This window comes from Diorhabda sublineata, chromosome 11 (genome assembly GCF_026230105.1).
Source record: "Diorhabda sublineata isolate icDioSubl1.1 chromosome 11, icDioSubl1.1, whole genome shotgun sequence".
NCBI lineage: Eukaryota > Metazoa > Arthropoda > Insecta > Coleoptera > Chrysomelidae > Diorhabda > Diorhabda sublineata.
The window spans coordinates 7,725,614-7,740,138 of record NC_079484.1 but is presented as its reverse complement, the minus strand read 5'-3'; the positions used below and the strand labels follow the sequence as shown (position 1 = coordinate 7,740,138).

The following is a 14,525-nucleotide window of genomic DNA, read 5'->3' as shown; positions in this document are numbered from 1 at the left end:
AAACTTTTTGACGTCACTAGGCAAACTGTGAGGCTTGTCCAAGTGTTTGCATCGCACCTGTATGAGTGCTAGGCACTCACAGATGGTCTGCAGTTTCGTCATCCATACACCAGCGTCATTCCGGAGCATCCGTGATGCCCATAGTGTGGAGATGTTGCCTTGGATGATCGTGTTAGGTTAAAAGTCTCGTCACTATTGAAATGAAGCAGTTGTTTGGTGGAAGAGGCGCGCTTAGATTTCTACACGGCCATTTGGTCTACCCTATAGTTCTTTGAGACTATTCAGCCTGTTTGTTTTCTTCGTGGTATGTAGCACAAGATAAAAATGTGGAAGACCAAGTAAGACTTCAAAAACATGGCTTCAGGCCTTGATACTGAAATAAGTAAGACGCTGAACGCTGTGTAGTCGCACTCTTCTTTCTCCATACAGGGAATACGTAAGTAGGGCATGGAACATTGAGGTATATATCCAGTGGAAGATCTTAGGTAAAAGACCTCATGAACAACCGAAGGCCCTTTTGCATGAACAGATGATACAGGTTTTTTGAGTTGGATACTCTATAATCTCCAATGACTACCTTTGAAAGGGATGGCAGAAATTATTTTTATTAGTATTCAATTTAGTTATTCATTTGGCTGAGAAAAAACTTCCTTCGCATCGGGATAATGCAAAGTGGCATTTTCAGAAGCAAAAATGTGTGCTTCCTCACCACCATTTTTGCCCAAATTCATTGTCGACTGAGAATATTTCTTCTTCATAAACCAGTGTATGAATCAAAAGTCCGAAACCCTTGAAATAAACTTCGTTGAAGCAGATTGTATTTTTATATTCATATAATGAGTGATATCCGGGAATGTGTTTTTATTATCATATTTATAAATTTATGTTTTTTTTGTAAATGCATAATAAAATTTTATTTTTCGATTCACTTTGTTTACTTAATCATTTCCTTTATCAAATTTTGTTCATTTTTCAAGTCAAAGATTTACTACTTAATGATCTCAGAAAATGATACTCTACCGAAGAAGTAGAATCCTTTGGAACTAATTAAGTACAATATTTTATCTAAAGCCTTTTAGTTTGTTCGAAATGTTGTGGATAATGTGGATAATTACAGATTCCAATCACTCTTATGAATATATTACTCATTGGAGGGAAAAAGAAAATAACAATTTCTGGAACCGTTGGTAGTATTCATAGCAAACACAATTTTTAGCATTACCACTAAATCAACACTCACAATTATACTGTCTGACGTGCGTTTCGCAACAGAGAGTGTAATTATGGGAGTTTGTTCAATAGAGGAATGGAAAATCATATCGAACGTTTTAATATAAAAAATAATAGCCACCAGAATTTGTGAATAAAAACAAGGATTTAAAAGGATCAGCTTTGCCAGATTCATCCTCCGCAAAACAACCGAAAAAGTTATAGGATGCAATAACACAGCTTTTATATGGTTTATTGATGTTATCCATGCATTCGATAGACCATTCTATTTACCAGATTTAGTTCCATATGATTATTTCTTGTATCTAAATTTGAAATAATTCCTCAGTGGTCAATTTTTCAACAATGAAGAATTAAAGTCGGCAGATTTTCAAAAAACCCAGAATATACCTACTTTCGGTACCATTTCTTTAAATTGGTACTTTCGATTCAATAAATCAGACCGAATTTTTTATTTGGCTCTATAAAAAATATTTGAAATTGATAGTATATATAGGTGGACTAAACACCCACCCAAGTTATTAGATATTATTAAAAAAAATCATTAAGAAATTTATGGTGAAATAAATTAATATATAAATATGAATACGCTAATAAACGTTTCATGAGTTTTTGACAAGGAACAAAAACAACCTCGACATCTGAAAATGTCTTGTTTGCATACTTTACTGGTTTGTAAAAAAGAAAATATTCATATTACAAATTATTCGTAACTACTTGCATTCTTCACACGTCGGAGTTTCATTTTGTGATATCCAGGAAAAACCTTTTTCGTTGCTGAATTGTTTTATTTTGACGCCCCTTCTGAATGGAGTCATCAATTACAATATGAATATCAAGCTAACAATTTGTTATCATCACAAAAATAAATTTTCCTTTGTTGTTACACTTGAAAAATAAGTAGCCGCCATAAACTAAATTTTTTCCCACCATATGTAGAATCATAAAAATATTTCTATAAATAGGATATTAATATTTGTCATAAAGGACAAATACATTGAAATATTCCATTAAAATAAAATCTAAAACACTCAAAAATAAAAAAAATCAATATTATATATCAGGTAATTATTATGACGTTATTTACATAGGACAGACATCTCAGTATTTAAAAAATTGAATAAAAGGTCATCAATACGATAAAAAAATAAAACTACGTAAACAAATTATGAGATATCAGGGGATTTATTGATTAATATAATTACACAAATTGTCAATGTCGAGTCATATTCGATATTAAACGGTCATTTCGTACGTCAAATACCTAGGGAAACATTGCATCGCAGACTTCAAGAAGTGTCAATAATTCGAATTGAGACTCAGTTAACTAAATGGATAGTAGGCCGCCGATCACAGTCAATTAACATTGTTGTAACTTTAGAATGGTCCAAAGATCTTCTAGCATTGTGAACGCTTCTTGGTTTGTACCTAATGATTTAATTGCTCAAGACGCCTGAATGAAAAGTTTGGCACAAGAAATATTCAATTTATCTCAAAAATACGCTCGAAGGCTTGGGAACCATCCTAATAATCTGTCAAATATCCTAGTGGTACCACCCAATCGGTAGAGGCTGACCAGATACTACACTTGTGACTTACCTAATAGATTTTAGGACTTTTAGACTCAATAAGACCCCAATACTCAAGTCAATAATTTATTTTTTTTTATTAGAATAAATATGTCTCGCCAACTAAGATTACTGACACATGGTACAATTATGATACAAATTAACAAACTGTTTGGATTAGAGAAATTATGAATTTATATAGATTAAAGTCTTTTAAATAATGTATTAGGCGTGGTAACTGTTCCGCATTTGTTAAACTTTTTTGGAGCGAATTTCCCAGCTGGTGGTTACGGCGTTTGTTGGAGTATTGCTAGTACGTGGTTAACTGTAACTGTCAGTGGTATTTAGCGGTGCTGACATTTGGGAGAATCAGAAGTGGCCCCGAATCAGTCGAGTATGCCCGATGCGTAGCCTGCGTACAACAACTGAGTCTCTACGACTCATGTAAGGAGTCGAGAGACCGTTCATTTTCATGTAGCTTAGAGCTGCAGCTTGATCTGCAAGTTCTTTCCCATATATTCCAGTGTGAGACGGTATCCATACTAAATTATTGGTAACACCAGAGCTTGCAAGACGGTCAATACAGTAGGAATATTCTGACTAATAGAATATACTGGATTTGTCTAATGGAGTTTATTGATGTGAAAGAATCTGTGCATATAGCTGATTGTTTGTCATCAGAGAAAAGGGAGTTCAAAGCTTAAAGGATTGCATATAGTTCTTCTGTAAAGATGCTAGCGACAGATGGTGCTTGAAGGATTGCATATAGTTCTTCTGTAAAGATACTAGCGAAAGATGGTACACGATGTAGTTTGATTATTTGATGTGAATTGGCTACGGCACAACCTACGTCGATCTGAGATTTAGATGCATTAGTAAACAAAATTTTATTATAGTGAGTGGAATTGATAAAATTTAAAAATCGAAGTTTCAGTATATCGTTGTGTGCTAAGGGAATATATTTACTAATGAAATAAATTTTGATTGGAGTACAAGATGACATAGGAATGGTGGCTGTTCCAGATAGATTGATATTGGTTATGAGTGAAAGGATTGCTGGAAGTGATTGGACGATAAACAGATGAACGATTTATCAGCGGATGAACTGGATTATTAAGATGTGCCGGAGCTTTCGCACAGTATGACATGAGAAGTAGTTTTTGTCTCAGACATAGGGGAGATCCATTGGATTTACGAAAGAAGCTCTCAGGAAGATTGGATATTAAAAGGCAAATTTTTGGAGCTGTATTATGAGCAGAATCCATAGTTTTTTAATCAGATTTACTTACTGACATGTTTATAAAGCTTCCATAATCTAATAGGGAGTGAACGAGATATTTGTACACCTGTAGTAGGGTTTTTTCATTAGCACCCCAAGTTGAGCCAATGATTTTAAAATGTTTTTCTGTACCACACAATTCTTTTTTATTTCTTTGATACGATCCTTCCAGGTTAATCAACGCAAAATTTTGTTTGGGGGAGTATGCTAGATCTTGATGCTTCACTGAATTTAATAATTTTTTATTTGGAGGCTTAGAAGTGACAATTAGTTGAAATTCCTGACTAAGTTGATTTACCGCTTCCTGAGTTAAGTTACATGTGGTTTGATTATTTTGACTGTTCCAAAAGATGATTAGGTCATCTGCGTATGCAGAGATCTGAATAGGGGAGTCGCTTGAAGATGATATCTTATCATTTATGGCTATTATGAAGAACTTTGGACTCACGACTTATTCTTGGGGCACGCCGTTATCTCGGCAGTGTTTCGAGGAAATTTGGTCGTTAATTGACACCTGAAATGATCTATAGGTTAGGATATGTTGTATCAAAGCAAAAATGTTACCTTGAATGTTGTACTTTGTCAGTTTATTTAGTATTGAATAATTTACTTAAAATTTTGAATAAGAGGACTGGACTATTTTCTATATGTCCTGTTAATTGTAACTACTTTCAACATTGCAAATAAAGTAGGATTATGAAAAAATATATAAGTTCGAAAGGCTCTAAAAAATAAGAAGCTAATAATTGTTGTTATTTTCAACCGGTACATTATTGAAGCTATCGAGACATTACAATCATTTCTAAGCAAACAGTATAAACACGTAACTCGATATAAAGTATAACTGATTGATGTGTATTAATAAAATAGAATAATATGGATGTGCAAACTACTTTATAAATATCAAATAAACCTTCAAAATGTAGTGTCCTCAAAGGTGATTCTCTCAATTAAACAAATCGTATCATTAATCTAATTTAAAATCCACTTTTATTGAGGTTCCAAAATAAATAACTTCAAACTATATTTTATTTGCTTGTTGACAAATAGCCACAGGAGATCGAGACGTTTTTAAGGTAATCAAGTGTAAGAAGCTAACGAAACACAGCAACGTTTAGTCTTTTGATTCTAATTTTAGAATATTTTCGAAGAACTTATCTGGTACAGTTAATGTTTCTCATTAAATGATTTGTCATTGGTACATTCTCACAGGAAATTGACGATACAATCTTTATTAGACAACAGCAATATAAAATGAGGGAAAAAATTTCTAATTTCAAGGGTCGAGTTTTGCGCAGAAGACAGTCGAAAAACTTTTTCAAACTTAGTTGAAGAGGGTTCTGAATATGTATTGGACGGTTTGATTGTAGAAGGATTTTCTAGAGGTTGATAATAAAACTTTCGTTATATTTAATATGTTGTTAATTTTCATCATGTTTCTAAGATAAGAGAGAGAGATTCGTTGGGTATTATGGGTATTTTTGGGTAGGAAAAGGGAAATTTTTTTATACAGAAAGGTTTGGTGGAGTTTGCCCTGATATAAGAGTTACCCATCTCTAGGGATGGAGTTGTGGTGATTGCATTATGGTCCTGGCTGAAAAAAGGAGGAAAAACGGAGGACCAATGGCCAAAAGAAGACGAAAAGATAGCTCCAGTATAAGTAATAAAAGGAGTAAAGAGAAACCTATATTTAATAAACTCAATCGTCATCTATAGCCAGAACAGACAAAGTGTTGAACAAGAAGAAGTATAGAACCGAAATTTGGAAATCCAAAGAAGTTATTATTATGAATAGGTACAGAATTGAAAAGCCACAAATATGGATGAAAGAGGGCCAATATATAAACACATAAAGAATCAAAAGAAATATTGGAAAGAAAATGATAATAAATACATCTTATTAAATATAGTTTTTCTGAGAAATCGGTGAAACAAAAACGATTTAAAGCAAAGAACAAGCGTTTACGTGGAAAAATTATAAGATGCAGCTATATAAAATGATACCAGAGTACCAGCAAAAATAGAAACGAAAAAATTAGTCACAATATGTAAGTAGAGTGATGACTGTTGGAAGAAAGACAACAAAATCAGTAAAGAAGGTCGAAATAAAGAAATTACATAGTCGTAGTTCCAAATTGAAGACACCAAATGCTATGTAGCATGTTTCACTAATTTCTATTCCTCAAAAAGTAATATCCACGAGGAAATCAACGCATCTGAGATATTTTCATGAAAGACTTGTCCTATTCGAAATTTAAGCATTTTTTTGAGCCTCAAGAAGTTTTAAAGTTACCAAGTTTGATAAATTTAAAAATATAAATAAATATGGTTTCAATTGAACGGTAAAGGATGAATTTGTCTTTACTTCAGGTAAATCAGGTAGCTGCGAAGAGTCCAACTTTTCTGGAAAATCAATTAATTTTTAATTTCTGACAACCTATTGACAATAAAAGTTTCTGATAAGTAAGTGAGGAATGCTTTTCAGCCATCCAAGTAAATATTGTTGAATATATTCATATTATATTATCAAATATCGAAAAAAGCAAGTAATTCCTTCACTAGTCTTGCTAATATTAAAAAGCACATAATTTTAATCGTGACCAAATTTGCATTTTAATTGAAGCTACGCTACCTTTTGCGCAAACTAAATGAACGTAGGAATTATTATCTTTGTCTATTGTTTTCACATACATAGAAGCTTCAAAGGCTGATTCGCTTGCATGTGAAAAACCATGAAGTTTTCATATGTTTTGCTTTGTCGTATTTTACCAATTCGTTAATATGTTTTCTATTTATATGAGGTAGAGTAGTAGACAATAGTCGGAATCGGATTTATAAAATAGAGATATCACTCAGCAGAATAGAACACTAACCTAATCTAACCTAACTATCAATAGTTTAAGTTTATCAAAAACTTGTGATTGCGAGAATAACATTTCAGAATTGTTGGTTGGAATACCATACACTTAATTCAGTCAGAAATCACACCATGGCATGATATACTGATAACTTAGAAGCCGCAATAGAAACGCAGACATGTGGGTATAGACCAAGAACCAAATACTAAAAACCATTAAGAATCTCTCTTAGTACCTCTCAGAAAGAATTTCAACACATTGAGTTCAATTTGGACGGCGACTAAAGCAATCCTAAACGACAGTTAAGGCAAATAATCAAGTTTGAGGTGATCTTAGAATTAGAATTAGGTAAAGAATAGTAACAGAAGGCTTTTCATTCCAGCAAGAGTTCCAAATTCCGAATGCTGAAATGGCCTTCTATTATGAGTGTTTTATACTATTTTCTCTGTTTTGGCTTGTATTATTCATTCATAGAAAAATGGTTAACAATATAAATTAGGGAAATTACACTATAACGTATATGGTCGGTTGGTAGCATTGGTTCATGTTTGACAGTTGACTTTGGAAATATTATTTGAATTAAAAAATCTGCTTAAGTCATTTATTTTGAGGTTAGGTGTTACCAGGAAATTTATTCATTGTAGATTTTTATGTTTTGTCCATAATTCATGACAACATATTCTATGTCTATAACTCATTATAATTTACTGTAAATAGTTTCTTGAAATTATGCATAGTACAGTCAGCTGTCAAAATGAAACTGTTGTTCAGGGTCACCAACTCGCTACATGAAATTACCAAAAATCGTTTAAGAATGGAGTCCATTTTTGCACGAAAATGCATGCGAGAATAACGTTCTAATACTGAAACAAAGAAACAATGTTTTCTCAGCCAATTACGTAAAGGTATGCAAGAAAAGACTGGATTTAATCGGTTCCATATGACTAAAAAGTTTTTATTTCTGAGGGGTCGACTACTTTAAAGCAGGACTGAGAAGAATAGAACACCTCAGAAAAGCACTCGATGGCAGACTATAATGGGACTGCACTTAAGGAAATATGACCGCTAAAAGATAAATACATCGAGCTTTTTGGAACTATTTACCCATTCTCACTGAATTCCTTATGACATACTATAACTTGAGAGAATAAAACTGCAGGTTTTGTGTACATGCGAAACACGAAATGCATAATTTCTGCATACATCGAGAGAGCATCGTATTCGGGTCTTTCTATATAGAAACCTATCAGAATCTGTATCAAATAGTAGCAGCATCAATACTGTATGAAGTGCGAAGAACTGTATCACTCATACAGGTCTAGCAAAGTTGGGAACAAAATGGAATTTTTAGGTTGCAATGCATAGGCAAAACTCATACACAAATATCTATCTACAAAATAATAATCTTAATAATACTAAAATTAGTATTGTTTGGGATATAAATTGGTAATTAGTGTTTAGAGAATATGAATTAGTAGTGCATAGTAATTTGGTGAAGTACAGGAGGCTTAGTATTTTTCACAATCTTCATTACGTTTACTATTGAAACCGATAAAAAATTCGATAAGACTTAAAAGTCGTAAATTTATGTCTATTTACTCGAAGAGGATTCTATAGAGCCATACTATTATAATATGATACAATACATTTTCCTTATACTGTCACATTATCACGTTATTCTTCTGGCGATTATGGTACAATACAGCTATTTGATGGTATATTTGGCATTAATTTTTTTTCCAATCAATTTTCGCAACGTTGTATTGTAATGGTTATCTAGACTGGAAACCGAAATATTTTTGGCTGCTAAAAACAGACATTGTGGTATCTTACGTGTCATCAACCCCTCGTTAACTTGGTGTATCATGGGTATCGTGCCAAGTCTCATCGCGGTAGATTATCGTTGGGTTTTCCGATCTAGCTGTATGTTTTTATGTTTTCGAGATATTTTGAGCTTTTGAAAGCGTTGTGACTACATTACAACTTGCCTTTTTTATATTCTCTTGAAATATTACCACAAACGACGTATAGTACGTCATAAATTTGTAGTGGAACAATAAATCTCACCATCAGTTTCCTGGAACAGTCCTATGAAAGGGGCAACGTTGGCACTTTTTGTTTTCCATACATTCCATAAGGACTGCGGCGAATTAAGTCTTCTTGAAAAAAATTAATGCAGTTTCGTACATCATACCCTTTCATTTGTACATCATACACTGTCATTTTTGCTTCAACGGGTAAATATTGGCCCTGATTGATAAACATTTTAAAAGACACTATCAAACACTACATACTGATTTGTGATTCGAAATGAACTGTCACAGACAAAGACTTTGGGACCATATGTAATTCGATTCTGTTAGGGTTAGGAAAAAATATAAGGGTAAACTCTAATTTATTGAATATCATATATTAACAAGAGGATAGTCACTTTCTTAGATCCATATTATGGTATTCTATTCGAACTATAAACTAACATTTAACGTTAGTTTTCTCAATATATGAATTCTGCATCTGTTTCAATTAAGATTTCTCTTATTCTCATAATTTGGAACAATGATAAGTGAGAAGTTTGTTTTGGTTACTTCTCCAGGTGCTTTATTAGATCGAGTTTGCAATATCTGGATTAAAACAGAACTGGAATAACGTTTTAACATCAAGTTTTGTTTTAAATTGATGCCAAAGAAGTCACGAAATGTTTGTGTGTGATGATAATGTATTGGCTTGGTATGGAAATTTATAAGCAATATTTTTGTCAGTCTACAACCATATTTTTATAACCAACATTGAAATATAATGTCCAATTGCTTCTGAGGATTTTCTGTAGACATAAAGTCTCTACCAGATATGATCAACCCAATCATTTGGATATAATACGCATTATAATAATTATAATAATTATATATGACAGTACTATCTTTCTTCTTTCAGAAGTATATTGTGTAATATTCAACTGGCCTGGTCTCGGAATTAATTATCGCTTAAAGCTAGCTGGTGTGTATAAATTCATTTAAGTACTTTTTGCGTATCAGAAAATCAGCGAACTAAGGAAGTTGTTCCAATAGTAATTATCAGATAGACGGTTATTATAATATTTAATGAAATGGTAAAAATAAAGTATGAACAGGCGGATTGTTTTAACTACTCTATTCCAGTTCTATTGATACATAAGGCATTTATTCCTCATAAGTAGATAACGGATATACAAGATGATATAATAACTAATAATCATCGCTAAAAAATGTGATACAAATAATTAAAATTTCAAATAAATGTAATAAATTATTTTATGTTTTTATTATTATTTAACACCTTGATACATGGAAATTAGAAAAAATCTAAAGGATCCGAAGCTGACCTGACAGTGACCGTCCTTGGAGGCAGAGTATTTCAGATTACTATTCTATATATAAATAGCGAAATGATTTTATCATCATCAGCATTCAGTGGCAAAAGAACAAGCATGAAGGCGTTTTTAGCAGTAAGTCACAATTTAACAAAATACAATATTTTTGTTCATAAAATAATATTTCAAACTTTCCTTCAAATTAAATGCATTTTCATATAATGCACGTTGTTTCCGAAAAAAAAAGTATTTGATTATTATTGAGGATGTAAGTCAATAGAACTATTAGTCTTATATTATTTGGACATGATTATTCTATTCTTTCAATTTCTGTTATAAATACTACTCACAACCATAATCCAAACTTTACCATTTTGCATTTAAATATATGTATATTGAAAGCAAACTTTCATTTATATTCCTCATGTGCTTTCCGCATCTTGTATCCTAAATTGTTTCATTATAAAAGCATATTAGCATTTCTCATTCCATAGTTTTGCTTCTAGATCGAACCCCATCTCTAATTTCTGTTATTCAATTGAATCCAACAAAAATTAATGAATTAATGTTTTTCTCCATAATTTTTTTCATTATTTCCTATTGTATTACTGAAATTCACTTTTCTTACATGACCAAAATTATCACCATAATAATGTGAATAACTAATTTTTTAGATTCGTTTTGTTGATTTGAAATAAAACATTTTAAAATCAAATTTAGATAAAATATTTCGAAAGTTGAAATTTTATTATCGTAATATCATCGGCATTTTTTTGGTAACCATATATTTTTAGTTAGTTTAATCCTCCATACTTTATTCGTGGAATTTAGGAATATACTTACCTTTATGATAAACTTATTAGTTATAAAATTAGTTATTTTTCGTATTAGTTTTTCTACAATTTATTCTGCCCATCAGGGTCTTTTATTATTTTTCTGTGTTTAACATACATGAATTTTTGTATAATCTATTGTGGATATTTTAAATTTTTCTTTCCGCTTTTGAGTATTTCTATGAATATTTAATATTTTATACTTGATTTGATTTTCTCTCAAATATGTTTATTTATATGACATTTATTTATCATTTTTTATTCTTAATGATACCTGAATTTATTCAATTTTTCAAAATATAAAGATGAATTAAATATCGCAGCAATTCGATTTCCGTCAAGTCATAACTTTATTATATATTAGGGACGTCTATTTTCTTTTCAAGTACTTGAATGTACTCTTGCTAATAAGTGCTCAAAATATACTTAATACAAAATAATACTATGAACCTCATTTAACAGAATTTATTTGAATATGATCTTGTATTTTGTCAGATTGTTAGTTTATTTACAATTATTATTATGTATGGTTATAAATTATTAATGATTAACACTACTTCACTCGAAATATTTACCAGGAGCAACGTCATTTGCTTACTAAGTGCCCAAAATAGTTTTTAAAATAAAATATAACAAAACTGATTATGATTTACATAGATTTTGTATATTAGACCGTCCTGATCTGTATGAAATCCTAAATATTTGAATATAATTTTATTTTACTATTAAAACGAATTTAACTTAATTTGGAGAACATAACCAAAAACACGTTTTCGAAAATATCTCGAAAACATAGAAAATTATGAGAAAAACTTTCAAACAAAAGCTGTGGGGATTGTAATTTTTCATAAAATTATTTTCAAATTCTCTGACATATTTGTATTATAATTCGAGATATTAAATAAGTAATGATAAAAATTTATATCTTAACAAAGCGCTGTAAAAATCTATTTTTCTCTTTCGATATGATTGTTTTGATTTGAGATGTCTTTTGAGATTAAAAATCAGTTTAAAATAATAGGCTATGCTACATCGAAATTATATTAAAAACTTCCCTTTCTCATGTCAATTTTAAATTGTTTTCAAATTTTTATTATGAATGTTCTCAATGCAAGCTATTCTCACCTAATAAATTTCTTTCTTTTTTATAATAGAAATATTTCATCATTTCCCTTACTCGACATATCGCTTTCACAAAAACTTTCATAACGAAAATCTTTTTTTTTTACTAGAGGTTTAGGAAGTGAAAATAATGCGAGATATCTTGCTTGGTGGAAAAATTTGTAATACATCACCGTTTCTTTTTATTTTGGGGTTTTCTCTTCCATATGATGCGGTTATAAATTTATCTACGGCACAAAAAGAAGTTTCCAAGGAAAAATATTTTCATGCTAACCTCAGTTGACTAAAAATTTACATAAATGAAAAATTCATTTGAAGTAAATGTTTTGGAAAACAAATAAGTTCATATTGACAATAAATACATAAATTTATATGAACTGTATACCGTTTTTATTTCAGTTTGTAGCTATTCTAGCAGTTGCAGCCGCAACTGAAGATAAATCTGATAAGAAAACTGCTAAGCGCCAGATAGATGGACTATATCCCGATGTTGGTTTCGTGTCTGATGGCATTAGTGGATACATCCCTAGCACCGGTTGTGGCTCAACTGCCGCAGTCGGTACCTTAGGAGTAGGATCAGTAAATTCGGTTAGCTCATTGGGATTGATAGGTTCATCAGGTTCATACTACAATACCTTACCATACGGAGGTAATTCGCTAATTGGAAATTATTGACTTGAAGTAATCAATATATTCATTTAATTTTAGCTGCCGCCAATATTCATGATAGCCACGAAGTTCGTCACATAACCCAAAAAGTACCAGTACCAGTAGCTCAACCCTATCCAGTTACTGTAACCAAGACCGTACAGGTACCACAACCAGTACCCGTTGAAGTCCCAAGACCGTACCCAGTTCACGTGAAAGTACCAGTATCTGTCGAAGTACCAAAACCATACGAAGTTAGAGTACCCAAGCCAGTACCTGTACCTGTAAGAGTGAATGTACCATATGAAGTACCAAAACCATACCCAGTACCAGTCACCAAGACTATTCCTGTACCAGTTGAAAAGAGAGTTTACGTCAAAGTAAGAATTTGTATTGAATACTAGTAGTAATGATTAAATTGGGTACTTGAGATTCGAAGATTCAAACTTGTGATAAAATGATCATATAAATAAATTTTAATATAATTGATGATATGATAGATGATATTACTGTTTTTAGCAATTGGTTCAAGTACCTCATCCAGTACCACAACCTTACCCAGTACCAGTTACTAAATACGAACAAGTTAAGGTACCTGCTCCAGTTTACGTAAAGGAACCCAAAGTAGTACACACTTACTCGCACTCTAACCAACATCTTCCTGGAAACCAAATCGTGCTCAAACCAGTCGTCGCACCTCAAGCACCAAACTACGTTGGTTCTGCATACGGTAAATAAATAATTTATTGAATTTACTAAGATATAATCATATATAATTATTCTATATCGTTTTCCGTATTTTTCTAAATACTTATTAGGTCATTTTCAATGTCAAAATAGATATAATCCTAGAGAGGATGCAAATGTTTTAGATTGTCACTTACCTTCAAATTATCATTTTTATTATTTAAAATATTTATTTATTAAAAGCACTTCGGAAATATATGATATGTTATCTCGATCGTTATGAATTTTATAGATTTCACTTTACACAATAGTCTTGATTGACTTTTGTTTCAGGATATGGTTTAGGCAGTTATGGAATAGGCGCCGGTTACGGTTCCGGAATTTCTAGCGCTTACACCACAGGAATTACTGGTCTTGGAACTTACACATCTGGAATTGGTTCAGGTATCTCTGGTCTTGGAACTTACACATCTGGAATCGGCTCAGGAATCTCTGGTCTTGGAACCTACACTTCTGGTATTGGATCTGGAGTAGGAACTTACTCTTCAGGAGTTTATGGCACCGGTTCAGGTCTTTATGGTTCAGGTATTTATGGAGGTTACGGATACGGTTCATACGGTTTGGGAGGCAATAACGGACTTTACACCAGTTACAGCCATGGAAATAACTACAATGGGTTATTGAAATCTTACATTCCAAGCAAATTGGGTGGATACAACGCTTTGTAATTGGTTTCCCTATTACACAAATTTATGACTACAAGTACAGTGCAACAGATCTATGATAAGAGGAAATGTTTTTAAAAAATTATGGTTTTTTCCTAGTCGTAAAAAATAAATAAATTTTTGTCAAAATTTAGTTTTGGAAATTTGTTAAAAAATTACAGGCACTTCAATTTTTAATGAATGAATGTTAAAACTGTAAATACAAAATATTTTGTATATATTTTTGTTT

General features: G+C 31.7%; 2 protein-coding genes across 3 annotated transcripts in view; one reads left to right on the top strand and one right to left on the bottom strand.

Moving 5' to 3' along the window:
- Positions 1 to 14,525, bottom strand: part of LOC130450233 (disks large 1 tumor suppressor protein) — a 1,338,131-nt gene that overhangs the window by 1,091,563 nt on the left and 232,043 nt on the right. The gene's annotated exons all lie outside the window — the stretch shown is intronic.
- On the top strand, positions 10,368 to 14,514 carry LOC130450240 (uncharacterized). Its single transcript, XM_056788530.1, has 5 exons — positions 10,368 to 10,416; positions 12,636 to 12,885; positions 12,945 to 13,264; positions 13,404 to 13,614; positions 13,905 to 14,514. Exons 1-5 carry the CDS (start codon positions 10,399 to 10,401, stop codon positions 14,297 to 14,299), a joined length of 1,194 nt encoding a protein of 397 aa, XP_056644508.1. The 5' UTR covers positions 10,368 to 10,398; the 3' UTR covers positions 14,300 to 14,514.